A 21,778-nucleotide genomic window follows, 5' to 3' on the forward strand; every position below is an offset into this window, starting at 1 on the left:
ACACCCTGGTCCCACTGGCGGACATACATGGAAGTGTGACCACACTCACAATGTCCCTCATTTTGCAGGGTTGGTAGGGTAACCTCGTGCTCAAAGGTGAGCTGGGTTGGGCTGTACGTCACATCGACACTATTTCCGCCATTTAATGACGAGCGGTCAAAGCGGCAGTCGATTCTCCTCATGGGTAGGTGCTGATTGCCCTCGTGGGGGTATTGTATCGACACCCAAAATAAGTACAATGTGTGGATCCAAACACTGAGATAATACGGGAAGCCAATTTCTTGTATCTTCCGACATGGCAGGACGGAAGGGTTGCTGAAGCGGCGTACAACTATAGTCGCTCACCCTACACAACGTCCCTCTCTGGATAAACTATATTTGATTGGTCGGTATATTTTTTCTCTCAACTGATTCAGTCTAAAGTTGGATGGTTTACTTTATATCATCAGTGTGAGACAGACACAGACGTAATGCCGTCTTTGTCTCCACGACGTCGCTGGGGACGTACGGCATCGTCTGTAGTCACGCACGCAGCAGCTGTTGAAGTCAAGTCCAAACCATCGTCTATTTAAGACATCTGTTCTAGTCACGTGGTCCCAGGAGAAGTCTTCCTCCGGCTTGTCTCCCCGCTGATACCGGAAGACTAAATTAGGACGGATGAATGGAGCAATGATATACATCTCAGACCAATGATGCATTTGAACCATCCTGTATTGTAATGCAGATTTCATTATTAACTGTTGCCAAAACAGTAACACCAGCGATGATGTGGCAGTAGTAGTGGGTGTGTGAGAGAGTGGTTGAGTGGTAGAGTTTTTGAGTGAGTGAGTGGGTGGTTGAGTGAGTGAGTGAATATGTTTTTGCTGCTGGTTAGAGCTTTGGATCGTCACGCCGAAGACCCGGGTTCGATTCTTCACAATATGAAGAATATGTAAAACCCATTCCTGGTGTCCCCCGCCTTGATATTGTTGTAACTTTGCTAAAAGCGGCGTAAAACCATTCTCACTCACTCACTGTTCAGCAAACTAACTACTATGCACATTAGCTTCTGTCAGAGGCCTGATTATTCGCTCTACGTCCCATATTGTCCCCACAAAAAGTTTGATACCACTCCATCCGTCATTCCTGACTACAGATAACAGATAGGTACATGTCACGGCGCTGTAGGGAGCTCACCGATCTCATGTTCATATTTATGTCCCTCATTCCGCTGGCAGCTAATTACAATGATGGGTTTATTATTCCCGTAAGGCAAATTATTCACAAGGTTCATCGAAGATAAAAGAGGTTTGTCTTGGGATATATGAAGACAAAATGATTAATTTTGTGAGCTGTATTTATTCGTTTGTATGTGAACATGAGTTTAGCGTTACAACAGTAATGGGTAATGAGTCTCGAGACGATGCTCTGGCTGATCCATGTGTGTGGTAGAGCCGGTGATACAGATGGACAGACAGTGTCCTGTGTACGACCACCTCGTTAGTTGGCACCAACACTCATTAATAAGCACCGTGGTGGTTAAATCGTTCTCTCCTCGGGTTCCCAAATGGGTACTTTGAAAAACTCAGTTGATCTGACCCTCAGGGTACTGCCGAAAGCGACGTAAACCGACACTCCGTGTACTGTACTGTATCCGTCCCTAGGTTAACTGTAGATAGTGTACCACGAGCTAGCAGGTAAACGGTAGTAACTGTAGCTAATCCCCAGGTTACCTGTAGCTAGTGTGCCACTCCCCAGGTTAACTGCAGCTAATGCATCACTCCGCAGCCTAACTGTAGCTACTGTATCACTCCCCAGGTTAACCGTAGCTAACACATCACTCCCTAGGTTAACTGCATCTAATGAATCACTCTCCAGGTTAACTGCACTTACTGCATCACTCCCCAGGTTAACTGTAACTACTGTATCACTCCCCAGGTTAACCATAGCTAACACACCACTCGCCAGGTTCACTGTAGCTAACGCATCACTCCCCAGGTTAACTGTAGCTAGTGCATCACTCTCCAGGTTAACTGCAGCTATTGTATTACTCCCCGGGTTAACTGTAACTACTGTATCGGGTAAGAGACGTTAACTGTTACATCGCAAATAAATCAAAGTATCACTTAATAATAATATTCTAAAATAGAAATCTTTTCTCCTCTTTAAATAGCAGCTGGAATATTGCTTGATGAGAAGTAAACTAAAGTCAAGCACCTACTCTTTAACGAATAGAACACCTTGTGATATTTGTAAGCTTTTAGCCGAAAAACTTAGGGTTCAAACACAGATAGCTGCTTAAACATTATTGTTTGTGCTTTGATTAGCAAATCCATGCCCGAGTCCCTACCACGTGATCTGGGACACGTGTTAGCAAGGGAACTAATGGCACCCTTGCATGTTTTAACCTATATTGTGTACATGCGTTTCTATGTTTAAATAAATCTAAAACGGAACATACTAGATGCCATTTATTAATAGGGGCGTTGGGGTAGCCAAGTGGATAATGCGTTCGCTCGTCACGCCGAAGGCCCATGGTTCGATTCCCCACATGGGTATAATGTGGGAAGCCAATATCTGGTGTCCTCAGTCGTGATATTGCTGGAATATTGCTAAAAGCAGTGTAAAGCCATACCCAATCACTCACTCACTCGCTCACTATGGATTAGAAACAATGTTTATTATAAACAGATATACACAATTCAAGGTTAAGGTTTGTGGACATTCACCTAGGATGACTCCTGTCGTTGTTTTAATCGGTACTAGAAGATCCATCTTTACTTTATTTAAAAAACAATGTCATATTGAATGTACCTCTTGCCTCAACCAACGAGACAATGTTCTTGGTAATGTCGAGGTGTAAGGAAACAAAGCGACTTGCAGGCGTACTCATATACTAGTAGTTAGCCCACCGCAGATTATGACGGAAATTGAACGCTGAGCGATCACAACCTAACTAACTACCTGCGTTGATGTGTTCATGGAAGTTTAACACAAACACTTAACCATTGTTGTTTTCTTGAAACATGTAAGTAAAACATAACTACACAATATCTGAACCGTCACTGTTACGTTTGATCAAATGCGTGACTATGTACTGCAAGAAGGGAAATCAGAATTGTTTTCGTGGCTGATCTGTTGAGTTGAAAGTCATGTTCAAAGGTCTGATTTGATCTGCATATAAACCACTGTTCGTGTCATGTTGAAATTGTCTCCACTCAGACACGGAAGATTCCCTAATACAATATATCCGGCAAATTGGCTCACTAAACAGGACCCCAGAGACAAGGAGCTCTGACTAGTGGGCTACTTACTGGGGATAACCCGTGCAGTGATGGACGAGGATGTACGACTGGGCTGTACTGTGGGTGGGGCACTGTCCCATCGGTACTCCTGTAATACACATAATACGCAATGGACCAGGGGACACAGCCCTAGGAACAAGTCAGTCTGGACGACGTGAACTTGTTATAGTGTGGTAAGACAATTCTAGGTCATTAGGCACAACATGATCAGATCCAACGTCTAAAATGGAAACAACAGCTTAACCTAGAAATACGAAAAAAACAGAGATAGGGTGAAAACGGGATCCGATCACACAGGCTGGTTTTGATGTGATGTGAAACGATATAGACTCTTGTTTATTGATGTTGTCGCATCACCTTACATGAAACTCTGTTCCGAAGGGAATCGGTCAAGCAATGACAAAACAATTACACGTGATTACAAAACTGCAAAACATCATGTCTTGAATATAGCTGCTTACTAAAGATCAGCCATGCATAAATAAACCGAAGAGATAAAAGATGCTGGTGGGCATGTTAAAATGTGGAGATGTTGCGATGATGAGATAGCTACAGTGATATTGGACTCGTTAATATGTCGAGATCACATGATGGTTAGATAGATCGATAGAGTCGCATTGGACGTGTTGATATGGTGTGGGGCTCGTCATAAAGTCAAAATGGGGATATCTGTCACTGATGCTTCAAATGTAGAAATATCCCACACATGTCAGCCATACAACTACATGTGTGTGAAATCTTTGAGGCACAGAATGTTGCAACTTTGATTGTGAGGCACAGAATGTTGCAACCTTAATTGAACGAACTATTCCCCACTGTAGACACAATTACGTATGTGTGTAATACACTGGATCGTTAAGCAGTTTGGTCAAAGTCGATAAATCTCCAAGACCTCCAATTGAAAGTCTCTGATTGGTGGTCCTTTTGTCCATTTGCTGAACGGATGGACCTTCACACCTGGAGATCTTCAAAGTCGTTAAAGGTACTGTGTCCCCAGTGTAGGGGGTCTGTACAAAACCACGTTTCATAACCTTAGTAAGTAGGCTTGCTACGAACCACACAAGTGCATGTATACTTTATTACCGAGTTGTCTAATGTAACAGCCTATTAGTGAGTGACACCAACCCTAGTTTGGGCAGACCAGCACAACTTCATCCATTGATCCATATGGTTACAGTCTCGCACATTCGCATACTGTCTTTGGGGATTATATTGATGGCATTCCAAACTAAACTTTATATCAAGAAATAGGTTTAGTCAATTTCACTATACCTATGCGTATGGCAGCATTTGTGTTAAATTCAAAAACACACCAAGTCACGATTCAATTCTAGTATGTAATTGTTCACGACACAATTTGATTCAACTCATCCATGTCTTTACTTTCAAGACCACGGTGCAACATCCTCAGCCGTTCCAGGATGCGCTATAACAGATAAACTATCCCACTGGAGGGTTGAAAACATGTTCCAGCAGCCGTGACAACAGTGACAGTCTTCTACATCTGTAGATCGCTTTAACGGTCATGTCTTGGGCCATTCTTATGAATATCATTATTAAACAGGCACGTCTTCAAACCATAACGCTTGAGACTTTATAACCAACTGTTACTATGACATCAAATATTCCAAGTTCACTTCATTAATCAAACTTACATTAATCCAAATGTTTTATCTTAAGGCTTGAAAGTTCAGAAGTGTGCAACTTTAAGGCAGACAACTTTTTGTGTATTGCATACAGATAACTTTGGCGTTGTCTCTTGGATCGTCATAAAGTGACAAGAACCAAGTCGTGAGAAGTACTAGGTTGTGCATTAAACAACAAGGTGTATCTATGAAGTCATATCTTCAGTATCTGAAAAGTCCGCTCTGTATGTTTCGATGACACCGACGAATGACTGGAAACTGTAGCGTCTTCAAATTGAAGTCTACCAGAGGAGGACAGGACGGGCATTATACTGAGATCAGATCACAGGAAGAGGAGTCAGTTAGACGTGCGAGGACCACCAGTCTCCACCGGTGCTTGAAATATTGCTCGTTGGCCATCAGGGCCCGCTGCAACATGGAGGCTGTAAAATATACAGACCCCGAGTGAAATCTGCAGGCCAATGTTGATAAAGTTAAACAATATAATCAGAATAGACTTACTGTACACAGTTTCACGCTGTTTCTACAGAACCATTTAGTGAAGCCGCGGGCGCAGAGAGAAAGTTTTATTTGTCGAAGACTGGTGTTGACATTCCTATGCGCAAAGCGCTGAAATACCAGAAGCGAAACTAAGTTATCGTAACATGATGAATCATGGATCATCCCCGAACGTTAATTAAAGAAAAAAAGAGGAGAAAGTTTCCAGTTGTAAAAAAAGACAGACAATTTATTGAGGGCCACAAGGGCCTGCAGATATTTGAAATGCCGGTCGGATGCAATTACAACCGGCGCTGGGCCCACGGGCTGTTGTCTAACGGTGGTTCCTGTTTTAACATCAGATTGTAAAACGACGGTGACGTCATCATTATCAAACATGAAATACACCATGATTTCTTCATGATTTGACTTATAAGATGTATGTATGAAAAGTAGTGCCCAGGTACGTTTCCTACTGGGTCACGTACAAGTGAATCTCTGTCATGCACTGGTGATGCCATGCGCATCATGAGGCATAGATAGCCCGTGTCACAAACACTCGTAAAGCTCTCGCTAAAATATACATGGGAACAATTCAAAACAGGGAATGGCATAAGACATTATGATGTCAATTTGAAATGATGTCAACCATAAATTTAAAGTGTATAGAAATGTTTACGGTTGTGTTCAGCGTTAGAGCTTGAAATATATACATAGCGTTCTGATTGGATGATACGTCTAACTGACAGCTGTTTTACAATAAATTAGTGTTCCGGAATCTCACGTGGTGATCACATACCAATATGTGCCACAGTTAGTCTGTTCCATGTCAGAGTTCCTGATTTTACTGATGCCATTACTTCAAGACCTTCCACACAAGTTTCCATCCCAGATCAAACTGACGTATTATTCACAATGGTGTCACCATCTCACTGACTTGAACAGTGACGACCTGGACTAACGAACTGTCGACGAACAGTTGAAATTTTCAGTCAGATTATGGATTTCATTATTACGACAATCAGGAGACCTGGAGACCCGGAGACGTAGGGACCTGAAGACCTGGGGACCTGGGAACCTGAAGAACTGGAGACCTGGGGACCTGAAGACCTGGAGACCTGGAGACCTGGAGACCTGGGAACCTGAAGACCTGAAGACCTGGAGACCTGGGACCTGGGACCTGGGGACATCTCCATCTACACGATGACGCTGGAGAAACAATCACGTTGCCGTTGTCGCTGATCATGTATAAAAGTTACCCTGACAGCACTGACTTGGCTCCGGCATCAGTAACTACCATCGCTTCCTGGTCATGTAGTTTCATTGGTCATTTCCAAGGCGTGATCCACTTAACGTGTTCACTTACACTTCGGGGTCCGTTGACACTGACATCCACACACATTCTCAGAATGCCAGCAAGATCAAAGCGGACACATGACTCTAAAACAACGTAGTGCCGTCATCATCGTTGGTGACACCGTCACTCAGCCCTGTCACAATCTGACTGGAAACTAAAACCTCCACTACGCTGCCTGATGATTCAGTGGTGCGTAAAGACAACAGTGTTGTGACCGATCTGGGATGATCTCCTTTAGGTAAATGGTTGACATAAACGCACTGATCAAGCCACCATCGAGCAGCCTGTTTTTCTGACCTGTGATCAAGCACAGAGTAAATGTTTTGTAAGAACATAACGCATTTCTCGCCTTGTCGTGAACCGATTAACTTCCACAAAGACACGCTTGTCGTCCGTAGTGGGTTCCCAAAGCACAAGAAGACATCCCGTTATAGATTACTCCAAATGCTTTTTTAAACATGTATTGCGTGTATTGTGTATAGTCGATACCCCGGTATAAGACAAACGCCTGGATCAGGACAAGAATGTTGAAATCAATGTGCTTTACATAAACGCCTCTTGAAACTGAGAGCTACCCAAACTGTCTTGAACTTCCTAGATTTGAGGTAGAATCTTTTATGTACTTCTGTTTATCATATAAATGTAATCTTCTTTCTGTGGAGGAAATAAAGAATATCTGTATCTAACTATCTATCTATCTATCTATCTATCTAACTAACTATCAGAATGGAATAACCATTCGTTATATCACCCAGACGTGTTATAACGCGGAACTGACCAACATCAATGAAGCTGACACGGTATTATGCAAGTGCTGCAATGTGCCGAGTCAAAATCATCTCACTCACTCACTCCCTAGAAATGAGATCGCGAACACCTACGACTCTGGAAAGTGCTTTTGGGAGATATGAAACGCCACCTAAGATCAAACAATGTGTGATACTAATGCACTTTTACTACCATGGGAGGACATAATTGACAACAGCGTTCAACTCGTGAACGTTAGGCGGGAAACAGTTAAATCAAGTATGGTCAACTGTTATCGCACTCTTACCGTGTTTCTAAATCAGCAGTGGACCACTGACTGCACAGGGGTAATTATCACCTGAAATTATCAACTTCTGAATTGCACATAATCGAAGATACTGCTAAGAGATGTTTACGGTAGCAACAATCTAAGCTTGGACAATAAGCAGTAGTCATTGCCGCACTTGACCGTGTGTACTAATTATAGTAATATCACTATAGCAACCACTGTGTACTTCGAGTGAGAGAACTACTGGCTCTACTATTCAAACAATGTTTCCATTTTCAGCCATTAGATCCTTATAACGCAGATTTTGCCCTTAACTCTGAAAAGTTGCAGGCCCCAAGGACCTAGACTATAAACATATGTGGTCCTGATCATAAAGAGTAGGTCCTGTATTTTAAAATGGAAATAATACTTCTAGCTACTGGGATGAAAAGCCGTCGGACATAAGGACCTGCAGAAAACAAAGGCTGTGGGTCCGAATGGTTTATGTCGGCTTTGGGCCTGAGGACCGACGTTAATTCCGACACTCAGACATTTATGGACATTTCAAAAGAGTTGATCTGTTTACCAAGAAACATAAAGTACCCAATAAATAACAGCATAAATAAAGAACATATTGACAAATGAAGCGGGGGAGTGAGTACTCAAACATGCCAGTATGAAGTTGCTGCAGACTGTACCGTGTTGGGCATCGAACCCAGTTGTTGGTCTTGACGGTCGACTATACCATTGTGCTACACAGATTCCTGGAACGGGAGCCCACGACCAGCGGAACCGGCTACGGATGAAACCTTTCTAGGTGAATATTCGGGAATAGTACACGCTCTGATTTCACAACTGCTCATAACGTATGGAACAAAACCATTTCACTAACCAAGCGAAATCTGAGAATCAGCACCACGTGATCGCCGTTGTAAATGTGCGTTAATGGTTCACTGATTCATTGATTACTCTTAATACTTGATTTACTGTGATACTGATGAAATATATTACATCCAGGGTAAGCATGACGGTAGACACGTGCGTGCATCGGGTCGATCCCACCGGGTACCCACTGGACCAATAAGGAGACCCAAAGTTTTGCCTGCGTCATCTGTTGTAACCCCATGGATGGGAGGTTTCCCGCTGGGGTCAGTCACCACAGTGTACAGATGCTATCAGTCTGAGTTTTCACTAGAGTAATGCATGTTTGTCCACAGACAGTGGTTGGTCACACTACATGACCTCGACTATGTCCACAAGGTAGTGTTCGGTGCTCACACTATCAGCCACATGCCCCTATGTCAAGTTGGAAGCTCGGTGATTGTATCCGGTGGTGAATTATGCTCGTTATTCGCAATCATTAGCATCAAATATTCCTGATTTCAATCTCAGTATGTGATAATGAATACTGATATATTTGATTTATTAGTAATGAGGTCACTGGTCATTGTTGGGATAAATCAACATGGTCAAAACATAAGAATTATTCAATTGTTTTATTATTTTACTGAAAAATACATAATCTGTTGACAATACTGCATTCCTATTACCGAGGCTAACAGTTAATGCCCTGTAATCGTAACGGGCATCGGGTGGTGGGGTAGCCCAGTGGCTTGAGCGTTCACACGTCACGCCGAAGAATAGGGTTCGATTCCCCACTTGGGCACAATGTGTGAAGTCCATTTATAGTGTGGAATATTACCAAAGGCGACCTCAAACCACACTCACTCACTCACTCACTCACTCACTCACTCGTAACGTATATCATATTCTCCCAGTAGGTGCTTCTTGGCCACCCTGAGCCAACAGTCGCAGTAAGGAAGGTATCCAGTGCTTGTACAAAGACTCTCGCAATACAAGACGGAAGTCACATTTACTAAGAGAAAGTGTTGAAGAGTTTATTGTCCAGCTTTTACTGTGCTCCGAACTCTACCCTTTACAATGGGGAAAAGTCAGAATTCTATTTTTCTGCCATGTTAATGACTTCCTTGTCCAAATAGTTCCACCTTTCCTCAAACATTCAAATTTAATGGACAAAATATTGGTTGATTTGTCCCACAAATATATGTTATTATGTGTCATTGTCAATTGGATAACCCACACATTTTTTCCGTTTACGGCTAAATAGAAACAGTTTGGTCGGAAAATTGAAACTAGTTGTTCTGTCGCATGAACGTCCATAGTTTCATTCTACAAACCGGGAGCCAACAATAGGCATGACAGGCAAATTAGTAATGTCAATACACGATGGAGTGAACCAAGTGCTCCAGAAAAGTTTAAACGTATCCTCCTCGACTGGTAGATTCACACACATAGTTTTGTGGTCTTGTTTCAGTATATACTTTGATAAATAATTGTTTGCACGTGACATCCCCACGTCCCCACGTCCCCACACCCACACAGCTGAACGTGGTGGAATGTTTCGGTTTCAGAGGAACTTTAGCACTGGCTGGCTGCGGCAGAATGGCTCTGGTGTAGTGCGGCTGTAGAGAGGGATCGATAGTGAAACTGAAAGCTGAGAGACAAGGAAACATTACCAGATAACCTAAACACAAATTATCTTTACAAATAAAAACCCCCGAGTAAAAACTTCATTTTTTAACGATTTCCTTTTCAAAGACAATACTTTCATGGTTACTTGTTCTGTCTCTCGCACCGAAAATTTATTAAATTTAGTTCGTTCGCCAGTGTCACTATTAGTTTATACAAGTTATGTTGTTTTTGCAAAAGTCGACATTATGCGAAATAACTCGGTATTATGTGATTCACGATCATAGCCTTTCACATACTACAAATATACTTAGACTAATCTTTTCATGGCGTCTATTGGTCACACGCTGCACCAGGATCTGAAACAACAAAGCCGGCTTAATTTTTAAAGACTTCAGATGAAACTAAATTTTAAACACGTGAAAGTTATCGCATGTATCTAACGTTCCCACTGTATGCTCCTCATCGCGAATGTGGACTCTTACAAATGAAATATTATGATACAGTATTGTTCTCCGGCTTTTTGAAAATACATTCATACGAAGGACCAATAATTCTGTGGTGTGACAGATCATGTGATACATGAAGCTCCCACAGGTTTTTCGTGTATCTGTAGATTATAGCATAACAGTACTGGATGTATATCCAAAACAGGATATCAGTAGCGTGTAGGTATGTCTAATTAACTAACGCAGGTGCGTGCGTCATAAGCCCGACCAGCATATAATGTTGATAGCTTCATCCAATTAGGGTGCGTGCCGTATCAGTCTGGCGTGCAACATTCCTGCTGGGACAGGAATTATTCAGTCAGAAAAGGGAACAAATTGAATTATATCATCATTCCGAAAACGGAAATGTTGCATAACACAAGTACCAGCTGCTAAGAATGCAAATTCACGTCACCATATTGTCATTTTGTACCGTGTCCTTCACAGGCTCTTGAATGGCAAAACTTTCGACGCCAACATTAGAACACGTATCTGACACCTTCTAATCCGCCTCCAGTATTTCGCGATATATCCCATCAGTGTCCGGTCAAAAGACACACCGGTCCAATGAGATCTTCACGGTCAAAGGAGATCTTCACGGTTCACGGGGATCTTCATGACGCAAACGGAGAGACCTGCTGCACACACGTATTAGCTTGTGTGGTTGTTATTTTATGCCGCACTCACTATTTTAGCTTTATGGCGGCAGTCTGCAACGAATCCAGTCCGAATCAGACAAACCTGTTATTGATATTCTGAGGAACGCTACATGACCTCGGGGTAAGATATCAATCAGCCAAAACACTAAAGCTGACCTCCAGATCCACGAGTCGCCTCATGATAAGCAGAGGTCGTTGGTCGGACTCTCCGCGGGATAGGGCGGTGTGTTAGCCTAGTGGTTAAGGTGTTCTCTCGTCACGCCGACCACCCGGTTGGATCCCCCACAAGGGCACAACTTGATATGTCAATTTCTACTGTGCCCCTCGTAATACTGCTGGAGTTTGGCTACACGTAAAACTAAACTCAATCCTTGTAGACCAGGGATACGGAACTTCGCAAATACTTTGTCACGTGACATTTCAATATTATTAACAGACCTTACATATTCAATATGTCTATTAACCTTTACCAGGCAGCAAGACAAGAGTATCTGCATGAACCAAAACCAACAGTGTGTCTGTAACTTGTGCCACTTAGATTAGGCCTTAGTGCTAGCTACCTCGTCACAAATGATCTTATGACGTCCCTTTTCAGAACTTTGACCTACCAATGAAATGACGTATAGGAAACCGATAGCCGCCCTGGCTGGTACGATGGAAGGTCGCGGGGTGCCAAGTAGTTGTGTTGCAGTGACTAGATCGGAGACTGACCCAAGACTTTCTAGCTCTCCTAGTGTTCAGATGGTCGTAAGTGACAAACATTCACATTAACTACGACTAACCTAACATTGAGAGCTTGTAAAATCTTGGTCCTGGGTAATACTGTGACGGCGTTATTCAGTCCAAGATAATGGCTGAAGCATGGCATCATATCCAAACTACGAGGAGCTATACTTTTGATGTCAGTCATTATGTGGTCATGCCATCGACAGACCGCTAGTATACAGCCTGAATGTCGCAGCTTTTGTACAGCCGGAATGTCGCAGCTGGTCTACAGCTGGTTTACAGGTAGGCAGCTCCTATGCGATTGGAATGTCGCAGCTGGTATACAACTGGCATGTTGCTACTGGGTAGCTGTATACACCATTTAGTACACAGCTGGCATGTTACTACTGGTCAGTTGTATACACCATTTGGTACACAACTGGCATGTTGCTGCTGGTCAGCTGTATACACCATTTAGTACACAGCTGGCATGTTACTACTGGTCAGTTGTATACACCATTTGGCACACAACTGGCATGTTGCTGCTGGTCAGCTGTATACACCATTTAGAACACAGCTGGCATGTTGCTGCTGGTCAGCTGTATACACAATTTGGCACACAACTGGCATGTTGCTGCTGGTCAGCTGTATACACCATTTGGCACACAACTGGCATGTTACTACTGGTCAGCTGTATACACCATTTAGTACACAGCTGGCATGTTACTACTGGTCAGCTGTATACACCATTTAGTACACAGCTGGCATGTTACTACTGGTCAGCTGTATACACCATTTGGCACACAACTGGCATGTTGCTGCTGGTCAGCTGTATACACCATTTAGTACACAGCTGGCATGTTACTACTGGTCAGCTGTATACACCATTTGGCACACAACTGGCATGTTGCTGCTGGTCAGCTGTATACACCATTTGGCACACAACTGGCATGTTACTACTGGTCAGCTGTATACACCATTTAGTACACAGCTGGCATGTTACTACTGGTCAGCTGTATACACCATTTAGTACACAGCTGGCATGTTACTACTGGTCAGCTGTATACACCATTTGGCACACAACTGGCATGTTGCTGTTGGTCAGCTGTATACACCATTTAGTACACAGCTGGCATGTTACTACTGGTCAGTTGTATACACCATTTGGTACACAACTGGCATGTTGCTGCTGGTCAGCTGTATACACCATTTAGTACACAGCTGGCATGTTACTACTGGTCAGTTGTATACACCATTTGATACACAACTGGCATGTTGCTGCTGGTCAGCTGTATACACCATTTAGTACACAGCTGGCATGTTACTACTGGTCAGTTGTATACACCATTTGGCACACAACTGGCATGTTGCTGCTGGTCAGCTGTATACACCATTTAGAACACAGCTGGCATGTTGCTGCTGGTCAGCTGTATACACAATTTGGCACACAACTGGCATGTTGCTGCTGGTCAGCTGTATACACCATTTGGCACACAACTGGCATGTTACTACTGGTCAGTTGTATACACCATTTGGCACACAACTGGCATGTTGCTGCTGGTCAGCTGTATACACCATTTAGTACACAGCTGGCATGTTACTACTGGTCAGTTGTATACACCATTTGGCACACAACTGGCATGTTGCTGCTGGTCAGCTGTATACACCATTTAGTACACAGCTGGCATGTTGCTGCTGGTCAGCTGTATACACCATTTGGCACACAACTGGCATGTTGCTGCTGGTCAGCTGTATACACCATTTGGCACACAACTGGCATGTTGCTGCTGGTCAGTTGTATACACCATTTGGCACACAACTGGCATGTTGCTGCTGGTCAGCTGTATACACCATTTGGCACACAACTGGCATGTTGCTGCTGGTCAGCTGTATACACCATTTAGTACACAGCTGGCATGTTGCTGCTGGTCAGTTGTATACACCATTTAGTACACAGCTGGCATGTTACTACTGGTCAGCTGTTTACACCATTTGGCACACAGCTGGCATGTTGCTGCTGGTCAGCTGTATACACCATTTGGCACACAGCTGGCATGTTGCTGCTGGCCAGTTGTATACACCATTTAGTACACAGCTGGCATGTTACTACTGGTCAGCTGTATACACCATTTAGTACACAACTGGCATGTTGCTGCTGGTCAGCTGTATACACCATCTGGTACACAACTGGTATATATTTGGTATGTAGCCGCGTGTGGAGCAATGCGAAATACTAAACACAAATCAGAAGTTTATGCAATATATTTCGGGTATCACATTTTGATTCATATTAACGAAACACTCATCTATAAAATATGTTCATGTTTCATATTTTCAGCAAAATCATTTAAAATTTGTTTCATGTAGCATTCATTAAATAAGATTTTGTGACGTTAAATTGTTATTCACTCACTCATGGATATGTCTTGTCTTTGACAGATCCTGACAATGCAGAATTCTTGGATGGCGTTTACTGTCGTTGCCGTGGCAACCCTGTGTGTCTGTGTCAGCGGAATGGGGATGGGAAAGAGTGCCCAGTCGTTTGGGGACGGTCAAAACAATGACCAACGCTACCAGAAATGGTATGAATGGATGGTCAAGCGGCAGCTTGGGTCCAACGACCTGTCGTTTGGTCGTTACCTGCAAGATGGCGGCAAGTTCCTGGACTGGGGAAGCGTGTTTGATGGCGGTCGAGGGAAGAGGCAGCTGTCTGGATTCCCAGACAAATTTGGAAACTACCAGCGGTTCTTTACGAACGGGCTTCAAGATTGGAAGAGCACCTTCAATGGCGAGAAGAGAGTTGCCCCTGAAGAATAGACGCGTCTGTGTTGTGCGAATGCGTGAACTTTGCACGCGCCTTAGCTTACAACAAAAGACCCACCTCATTCTGTTGTCTTTCACGAGTCTCTCATTTGTGTTACCTCCCTGCACCAAGGCACGAAAACATCACTGGACATCTCCAGGTTAGTCAACAAACCTGGGAAACTCAACATTCAGGTCCATATCAGGATACCAGCCTGTAGTCGAAAATTATTATCGCAGCTTCGTCATACCAGACCAGTGATTTCTTTATGGAATGTCGTTCGTGTCCACGCCCTATTGAAGATATGAGCGATGACAAAGTGTGCGTTTACTCCAAGATGGAGAGGCATGTCCGGAAGACACTCAAATTACCAGCTTGGTTTTATAGGTTCAAGCATCTCGACCTCGAGAAGATCATATGTAAACGTCTTTCTTCGTCAAATAATACAGACAATTATCACAAAAATTACAACATTTCATGGTAGGTCTAATCTCTAACTTTACATGCCATTCTGTTGGACATTTTCTTTTTCAATAAAATGTTTATGTTTAATCCTCTGGTTGTGTTAACGTTATTCTGGGTGTTGGGAGAAAGAAACTTGAAGAATAAATTGTGCGCTGACGTTTTTGACTGGAATAACTAGAATTCCTTAAAACTCATGTGTCAAGGTTAACAACATGACAGTTCTAAAGGGACATGGAATTTACTGGAAATAAGGCTCAGGAAATATTCATGTTGTATGAAAAAGAGCTTCTAACCCATTTCTGGACAAAACAAACAGTGATCAAGGTGAGATTCTTTTAACTAAGCCAGTGGACTGACAACACAATTCACGTGACGTAGATCTCAGTCTAACGTCCAGTCAATAGAACTGTGGAAGACTTACTGAGCGTTTTCTTCCCCCTGAACACCACGCTATTTTTGAAATTAAAAAGTTACATTTCAGTTCATTTACTGTCACCTGGTCCTGTGTTATTTGCAAATTAAATTCACGTGATTACAACCTGACGGTCTTGATTTCTCCTCTACACGGCTTCAGTGTCACATCCAGTGACGAAATCACTGCTGTGGAAATTCACATCAACTAATTCCTTTGACATCAAACACTACAGATACAGGGAGATGGTACTAAACTGAAGACTCTTTCTGATAATCGTTCGTCCCGTGCAGGTCCTTCTCTTCCAAAGGAGGTTACTTGTCATATCTTCCTGTGAACCTCTGTTCTAATACGACCCTTTCGTGGTGCGAGTGTTCGGGAATCGTGATTGGTTCCAATCAGAATTAGTTGTGCAATCAGCGACGTTGTTTCAAGAATGATCTTTCGAAAGGCCTCTGTAATTTCCATATGGTTCGGGAATGCTAGGACCTCTTCTTCTGCGCAATGCGCAAATGTTTTTGTTTTGTTTTTTTTTATCTGGCGTCTCAATCGCCCTTGATGACAACGTAAAGGTAGTAATTAAATGATTTGTGTCTCACGTCAACACACGTCCCTGGCAGAGGAGCGATATTTGTGGGCCCCACATTTGCTTGTATCAGTCAAGTTAGATCTAAGTCGAGGTATCACGTGTTCTGGGTGGATAGAAAGGGAGATAATTCGTGTTGCGATTTTGTTTTGCCTCTAGGGGATTGTATAAGAGCAGAGAACAGAGGCTCGTAGGAATATATGACAAGTAACCTCTGTAGGGAGAGAATGCGTGCAGATATACTCAGAACAAATACATATATATGTATGGAATACAAAATAAAAAACAATAAAGTATCCATTGTAACCAAAGCCTTTCATTTATCACAATTTCGATCGGGCATTCCTCATTTTAGCATTTAAAGAATATGTATCCACAATCTAAAACATGATCTTCCTTACGTTTTTTCGACGTGACTTCTTGAAGTATCTCTATAGTGCTGTAGATAAACTCATGTTGAACACACTATCTCACCTTCTGAGCATAAACTGAGCCCCGGAACTTAATCACCTCAGAAAGATTCTGATGGACGTGAAAGGTAACAGAGAGCTGAATCATTATAATCATTAACCTACCAGTGACGACACCCGGTGTTCGGGTAACGACAGCTGGCTGGCTACACAGTTACACAATTCACAATCGACATGTTTGGTGGACAACTGACATGCTTACACGTGTGTTTGTGATGGATGTTTTTTTAGCTTATTCCTCAAGTCTTTGGATGTGATCAAAATGGGCATGAAGCCGATCTAAAGCATAGCTCAGAGGAAAGGAAGATACATGTATATTCAAGCATTTTGTATCCTGAACAAACACAGGTTTTCATTTCAAGCTACAAGGTCCACAAACCTCAGTTTATACAGCCTCATTTCTTTCAGCAAATGTATTTTGGTCTGAAACTGACATTCTACATTTTCCCATTTTTAAACAACCCAGAATGCGTTAAATACTTCAAAAGTGATCGAAATACTATTTCTGACACATTGCTGACAACCAGAAATCGCACTCCACGTATGCAGGTTTTGCTGTTCACTCTATATTTGTCCACTGGCATATGGAGATGCACCTCCACATGGCCTTGGTGTTATTTTCATGTAGATCAACAACCATCATTTGATTTATCTCTGGAAGCTACCTTATTAGATGTACTAGTTATTCCTGAAACCAGGCTGTCCTGTACTTAGGGGACGCAAAGAAGACCTTGCAGGGTGATCTGGTCATCCGCCCTGCCTAGTGTGGACAAGGTAGACCCTGCAGGGTAATCTGGTTATCCGCCCTGCCTAGTGTGGACAAGGTAGATCCTTTCAAGAAGACCTAAGGTGACCCTAGTGCAATGTTAAAGAATGGACGTTAACCTTAGTAAAGACTGCTTCGAGAAAGGAGCGCCAGGTCTGCGGACAATGACCCACATCAGTATCACACCCTCTGCAATACAACGTTCTACACACAGTAATCATACAGGGTGTACACACATCACTCAGAGGATACTGTACACACAGGGGACTCTATAACCAAAATATATATACATAATTTCCAAAGGATACTATATTTATACAACATTCAGAGGACATTATACACACGGCTTTCAGATGACACTACACACACGGTATTCAAGGGACACTGTATACACAGGATTCAGGGACATAATGCACACCGTATTCAAAGGACATTGTACTCACGGTATTCAGATGAAACTGTACACACGGTATTCAGATGAAACTATACACAAGGTATTCAGAGGAGACTATACACAAGGTATTCAGAGGAGACTATATTCACGGTTTCAGATGAAACTATACACAAGGTATTCAGATGAAACTATACACAAGGTATTCAGAGGAGACGAAGTATACACACGGTTTCAGAGGAGACTATACACACGGTATTCAGAGGAGACTATACACACTCTATTCAGATTGCACCGTACACACAACTTTCAGATGACACTATACACACGATATTCAGAGGCTACTATACATAGTGTGTACACACAGTATTTAGAGGATACTATAGACTATGTATGTTGCACACATTATTCAGATACTATACAGATAGTATTACACACAGTATTCAGCTGGCACTACAAACATAGTATTCAAAGGACTCTGTATCTCTGCTAATGACGATGACAGCACTGAATCAGCACATAACAGTAAGTAGCAGTATGAAGCAGCCCGACAGCAGCTACCAGAGACTGAAGATGGCAAGCTGCAGACATCACCTGAACACATTATTCTATATACCAGCTGCACGGAAGATTATTTTGGTTCTTTGAGGAGAACGGCGGTAATCCGTTTTTGTTTTGATATTGGAGATCACAAGCAAACGACTGCCGTTTGAACCAGATTTATAACTTTAAATTACAGCAGCGGACAAACAGCAACCTGTTCCTTGTGGAACATCGATATTGAAGGTTGTGTTCTGGTGGTTACATCAGACATGTTCGTTTATTGCGGCATGAATGGATGCATGATCTAATAGAACATTGATTGCTGGACATGTAATTGTCGGTTCCGTCATGTCTGACAGATACAGCCAGCTGTACATGAACGCATCTGCTTCAGCGGATACTTGAGACGGGTGTTGTCTGGGGTCGACGTGGTACAGTGCATTGTTCTTAGGAACACGGAGCACTGTTTTGCTAACAAAGTTGATGAAGAAGAGTGATATTTTAAAGGGTGGTTTAGAGCAGCACAGTAACCATGCTCAAGAAGTCTCTCTGTCTCCTGTTTCTGCAGTCAGCTGTAGTGAACAAATTTAGAGGAGGTGACATTATTGTGGTGTGAACAGATGTAGATGATGTGACATTATTGTTGTGTGAACAGATGTAGACAATGTGACGCTATTGGTGCGCCGGCAGATCTAAATGATATGAAGCTATAGTTGTGTAAACAGATCTAGCTGATCTGTCGTTATTGTTATGTGAACAGATCTGGATGATCTGACGTTATTAAAGGGGTGGGTGGGTCAGTGAACACATATTATATACTGTTACAGCAAATGAATTTCCTACGCCTATGCTGAACAACGATAAGGTTATTTAGCACACAACATGAGGGGAGCACCCTGAGTACCTTTAACGAGGCGATGAATCTATAACGAGGCACAAACGACTTGAAATAAAACCACGGACTTCGCTTGGGATGTGAAACGGGCAGACATTGTCAAACGTTACAGCCACAGACAGAAAAACCACTAGCGTTTACTTTAACATTATGTTTTTTACCAACAATAATCGTACTTTATCGGCGATTGGCAAGGTAGCGTGGGATGAGATGGGATGGTCTAAATAGGATCTGTCACGACTGTGTTGATCGTAAATAGCTCAATGAATACACAGTCGGAAGAAGCTGTGTTATTGCTTGCGTCGTCGAGAGGTAGCACTTAGTCAGAGGAAAAAATGCAGTACGGGGAAGCGTGGCTACTGCTGGCAACAATTGCAAATCCACATGCAGTGATAATCTGGCTCCATGGAAAGGGAGAGTTAACAGATATGTTCAAAGGATCTGGGCAGACAGAATGACTGATTGAACTCTCATGTGATTAGGATGAACGAGTAGGACACTTGATGACTTGATGGGAGATAAAGTGGATGAGAGTGATCAGAGTGTGTGGCTGGGTGTATCAGTCCGGTGTATCGATGGAGGACACTGAGATATCACGCCACGGTGTAACATGTATACCCACTCCCAGTATACTGACTCCAGCAAACCGGCCGACAAGCTAAGATAGTATATTGATGACACTGACAGGGTGTAAAAACCTTCGAGTGCAGACTCTTTCAGTGTTGTCACAACCGCTAGCGTAAGTACACAACACTGTTCACTTAAAATAACCCCTCAAATTCATTGGTATATGACCAGATGGTGGCCACATGAATACGTGCAAACACCTAGTTTGCGGGTACAGCGACGTGGAGTAAACTTGGACAAAGAACTGTAACTATGGGTCCCAGTCCACCTAGCTGCAAATTGGGTACCTCGTTACGATGAGTGAACCACAATAAACTAGGTGGCAGCAAGAGTTGCATTCTCCCAAGGGAGTTGAGATTGATAAAAAGATGTGTCCTTGAGACTGAAATCCATTGATCGAAACAAATACCAGCGTCCTGAGCAAGCACTAGTTGCAAGGATATATGTCCTATATAAACATCCTATATTGATCAATTAAAGACAATGTTCTTTTTCTGTTAAGAAGGTTTAGATTCGATCGTAAACAGATAATATGTCTCTTCAGCATGAAATATCCCGCCTTTGCAATGAAGATCAATCATGGTTACATCACATACCCTTTAATGTGGCATGCCGCTGATGGAGCTACCAACATTCCTCTGTCTGTCCATAAGGTGGAGCCACCAACATTCCTCTGTCTGTCCACAAGGTGGAGCCACCGAGATGATTCTGTCTGTCCACGAGATGGAGCTACCGACATCCCTCTGTCTGTCCACAACATTTAGCCACCAACATTCCTCTGTCTGTCCACAAGATGGAGCCACCGACCTTCCTCTGTCTGTCCACAAGATGGAGCCGTCTATGGCCGACCAGTGAGTATGATTACCGAGGATTTTAGAAAAAGTGCCTGCGTACTGTCGGGAAAATGATATTATATAGATGCTGCAAAAAGTTTTTAGAACGGTGGAATGCTGCTGCAGATCGAATGGAGGCCTACATAGGTGCTGTCAATGGGTCTGAAATTAATAAATGAATTTAATAGCTGCGTTTTCGCCGTCTTGGGTGTCGCCGTCATGATAGTGGCATGGAATTGCGGAGGATGCTGTTTTCGATGAGAAATAATGATCCGATTCTGACTATTTATAGCTTATTTTAAAGGGAAATCACATGCCTTTCGATCCATAGGCCTCGATTGGGCTTTAACATATTTTAAATGGTGAATCTAACTTTGATTGATGAGGGTGCTGTTTAGTCGTTACACCTCTTTACCTTTATATAGTCTATATAATTATATATAACTCTATATATATATATATATATATACAGAGAGAGAGAGAGAGAGAGGGAGAGAGAAAGAGAGAGAGAGTTGGGTCGATGCACCTATATGTCTTTCTATCACCATTTCTAAGCTTCTAAGAGATACAAGAACCCGTGGAATCCACCGAACTTCCTCTCTCTGCACACAAGATGGAGTCACGATGTTTCACTCTCTGTTCAGATCCGTAAGCGTGCCTAGGAACCAACTGGCTAATAACTGTGAGGTGTATGTTTTGTCTGTTATGGCGTTTGGCGCTTTACATGAATACGTGTGGAATGGCGAGTGTGGGAACGGGTAACTGTGTGACTTAATTGGTCATCCCTTGAAAGGGAGCTCGGTATCTGTACTATGTTTGAAGTCCAGCACTGATGACAAACCACGCACCACGCACCACGCACAACA

At 42.8% G+C, this 21,778-nt stretch overlaps 1 protein-coding gene across 1 annotated transcript in view; it reads left to right on the top strand.

Annotated features, from left to right (window-relative positions):
• LOC137256101 (uncharacterized) overlaps positions 1–15,481 on the top strand; it is a 33,510-nt gene extending 18,029 nt beyond the window's left edge. The window contains exon 2 of the mRNA XM_067793800.1: positions 14,561–15,481. Within this exon, the coding sequence (XP_067649901.1) occupies positions 14,570–14,938 (369 nt within the window). The 5' untranslated portion in view covers positions 14,561–14,569 and the 3' untranslated portion in view covers positions 14,939–15,481. The remainder of the gene's footprint in view (positions 1–14,560) is intronic.
• The last annotated feature ends 6,297 nt before the right edge of the window (positions 15,482–21,778 follow it).

Source organism: Haliotis asinina, chromosome 11 (genome assembly GCF_037392515.1).
Source record: "Haliotis asinina isolate JCU_RB_2024 chromosome 11, JCU_Hal_asi_v2, whole genome shotgun sequence".
NCBI lineage: Eukaryota > Metazoa > Mollusca > Gastropoda > Lepetellida > Haliotidae > Haliotis > Haliotis asinina.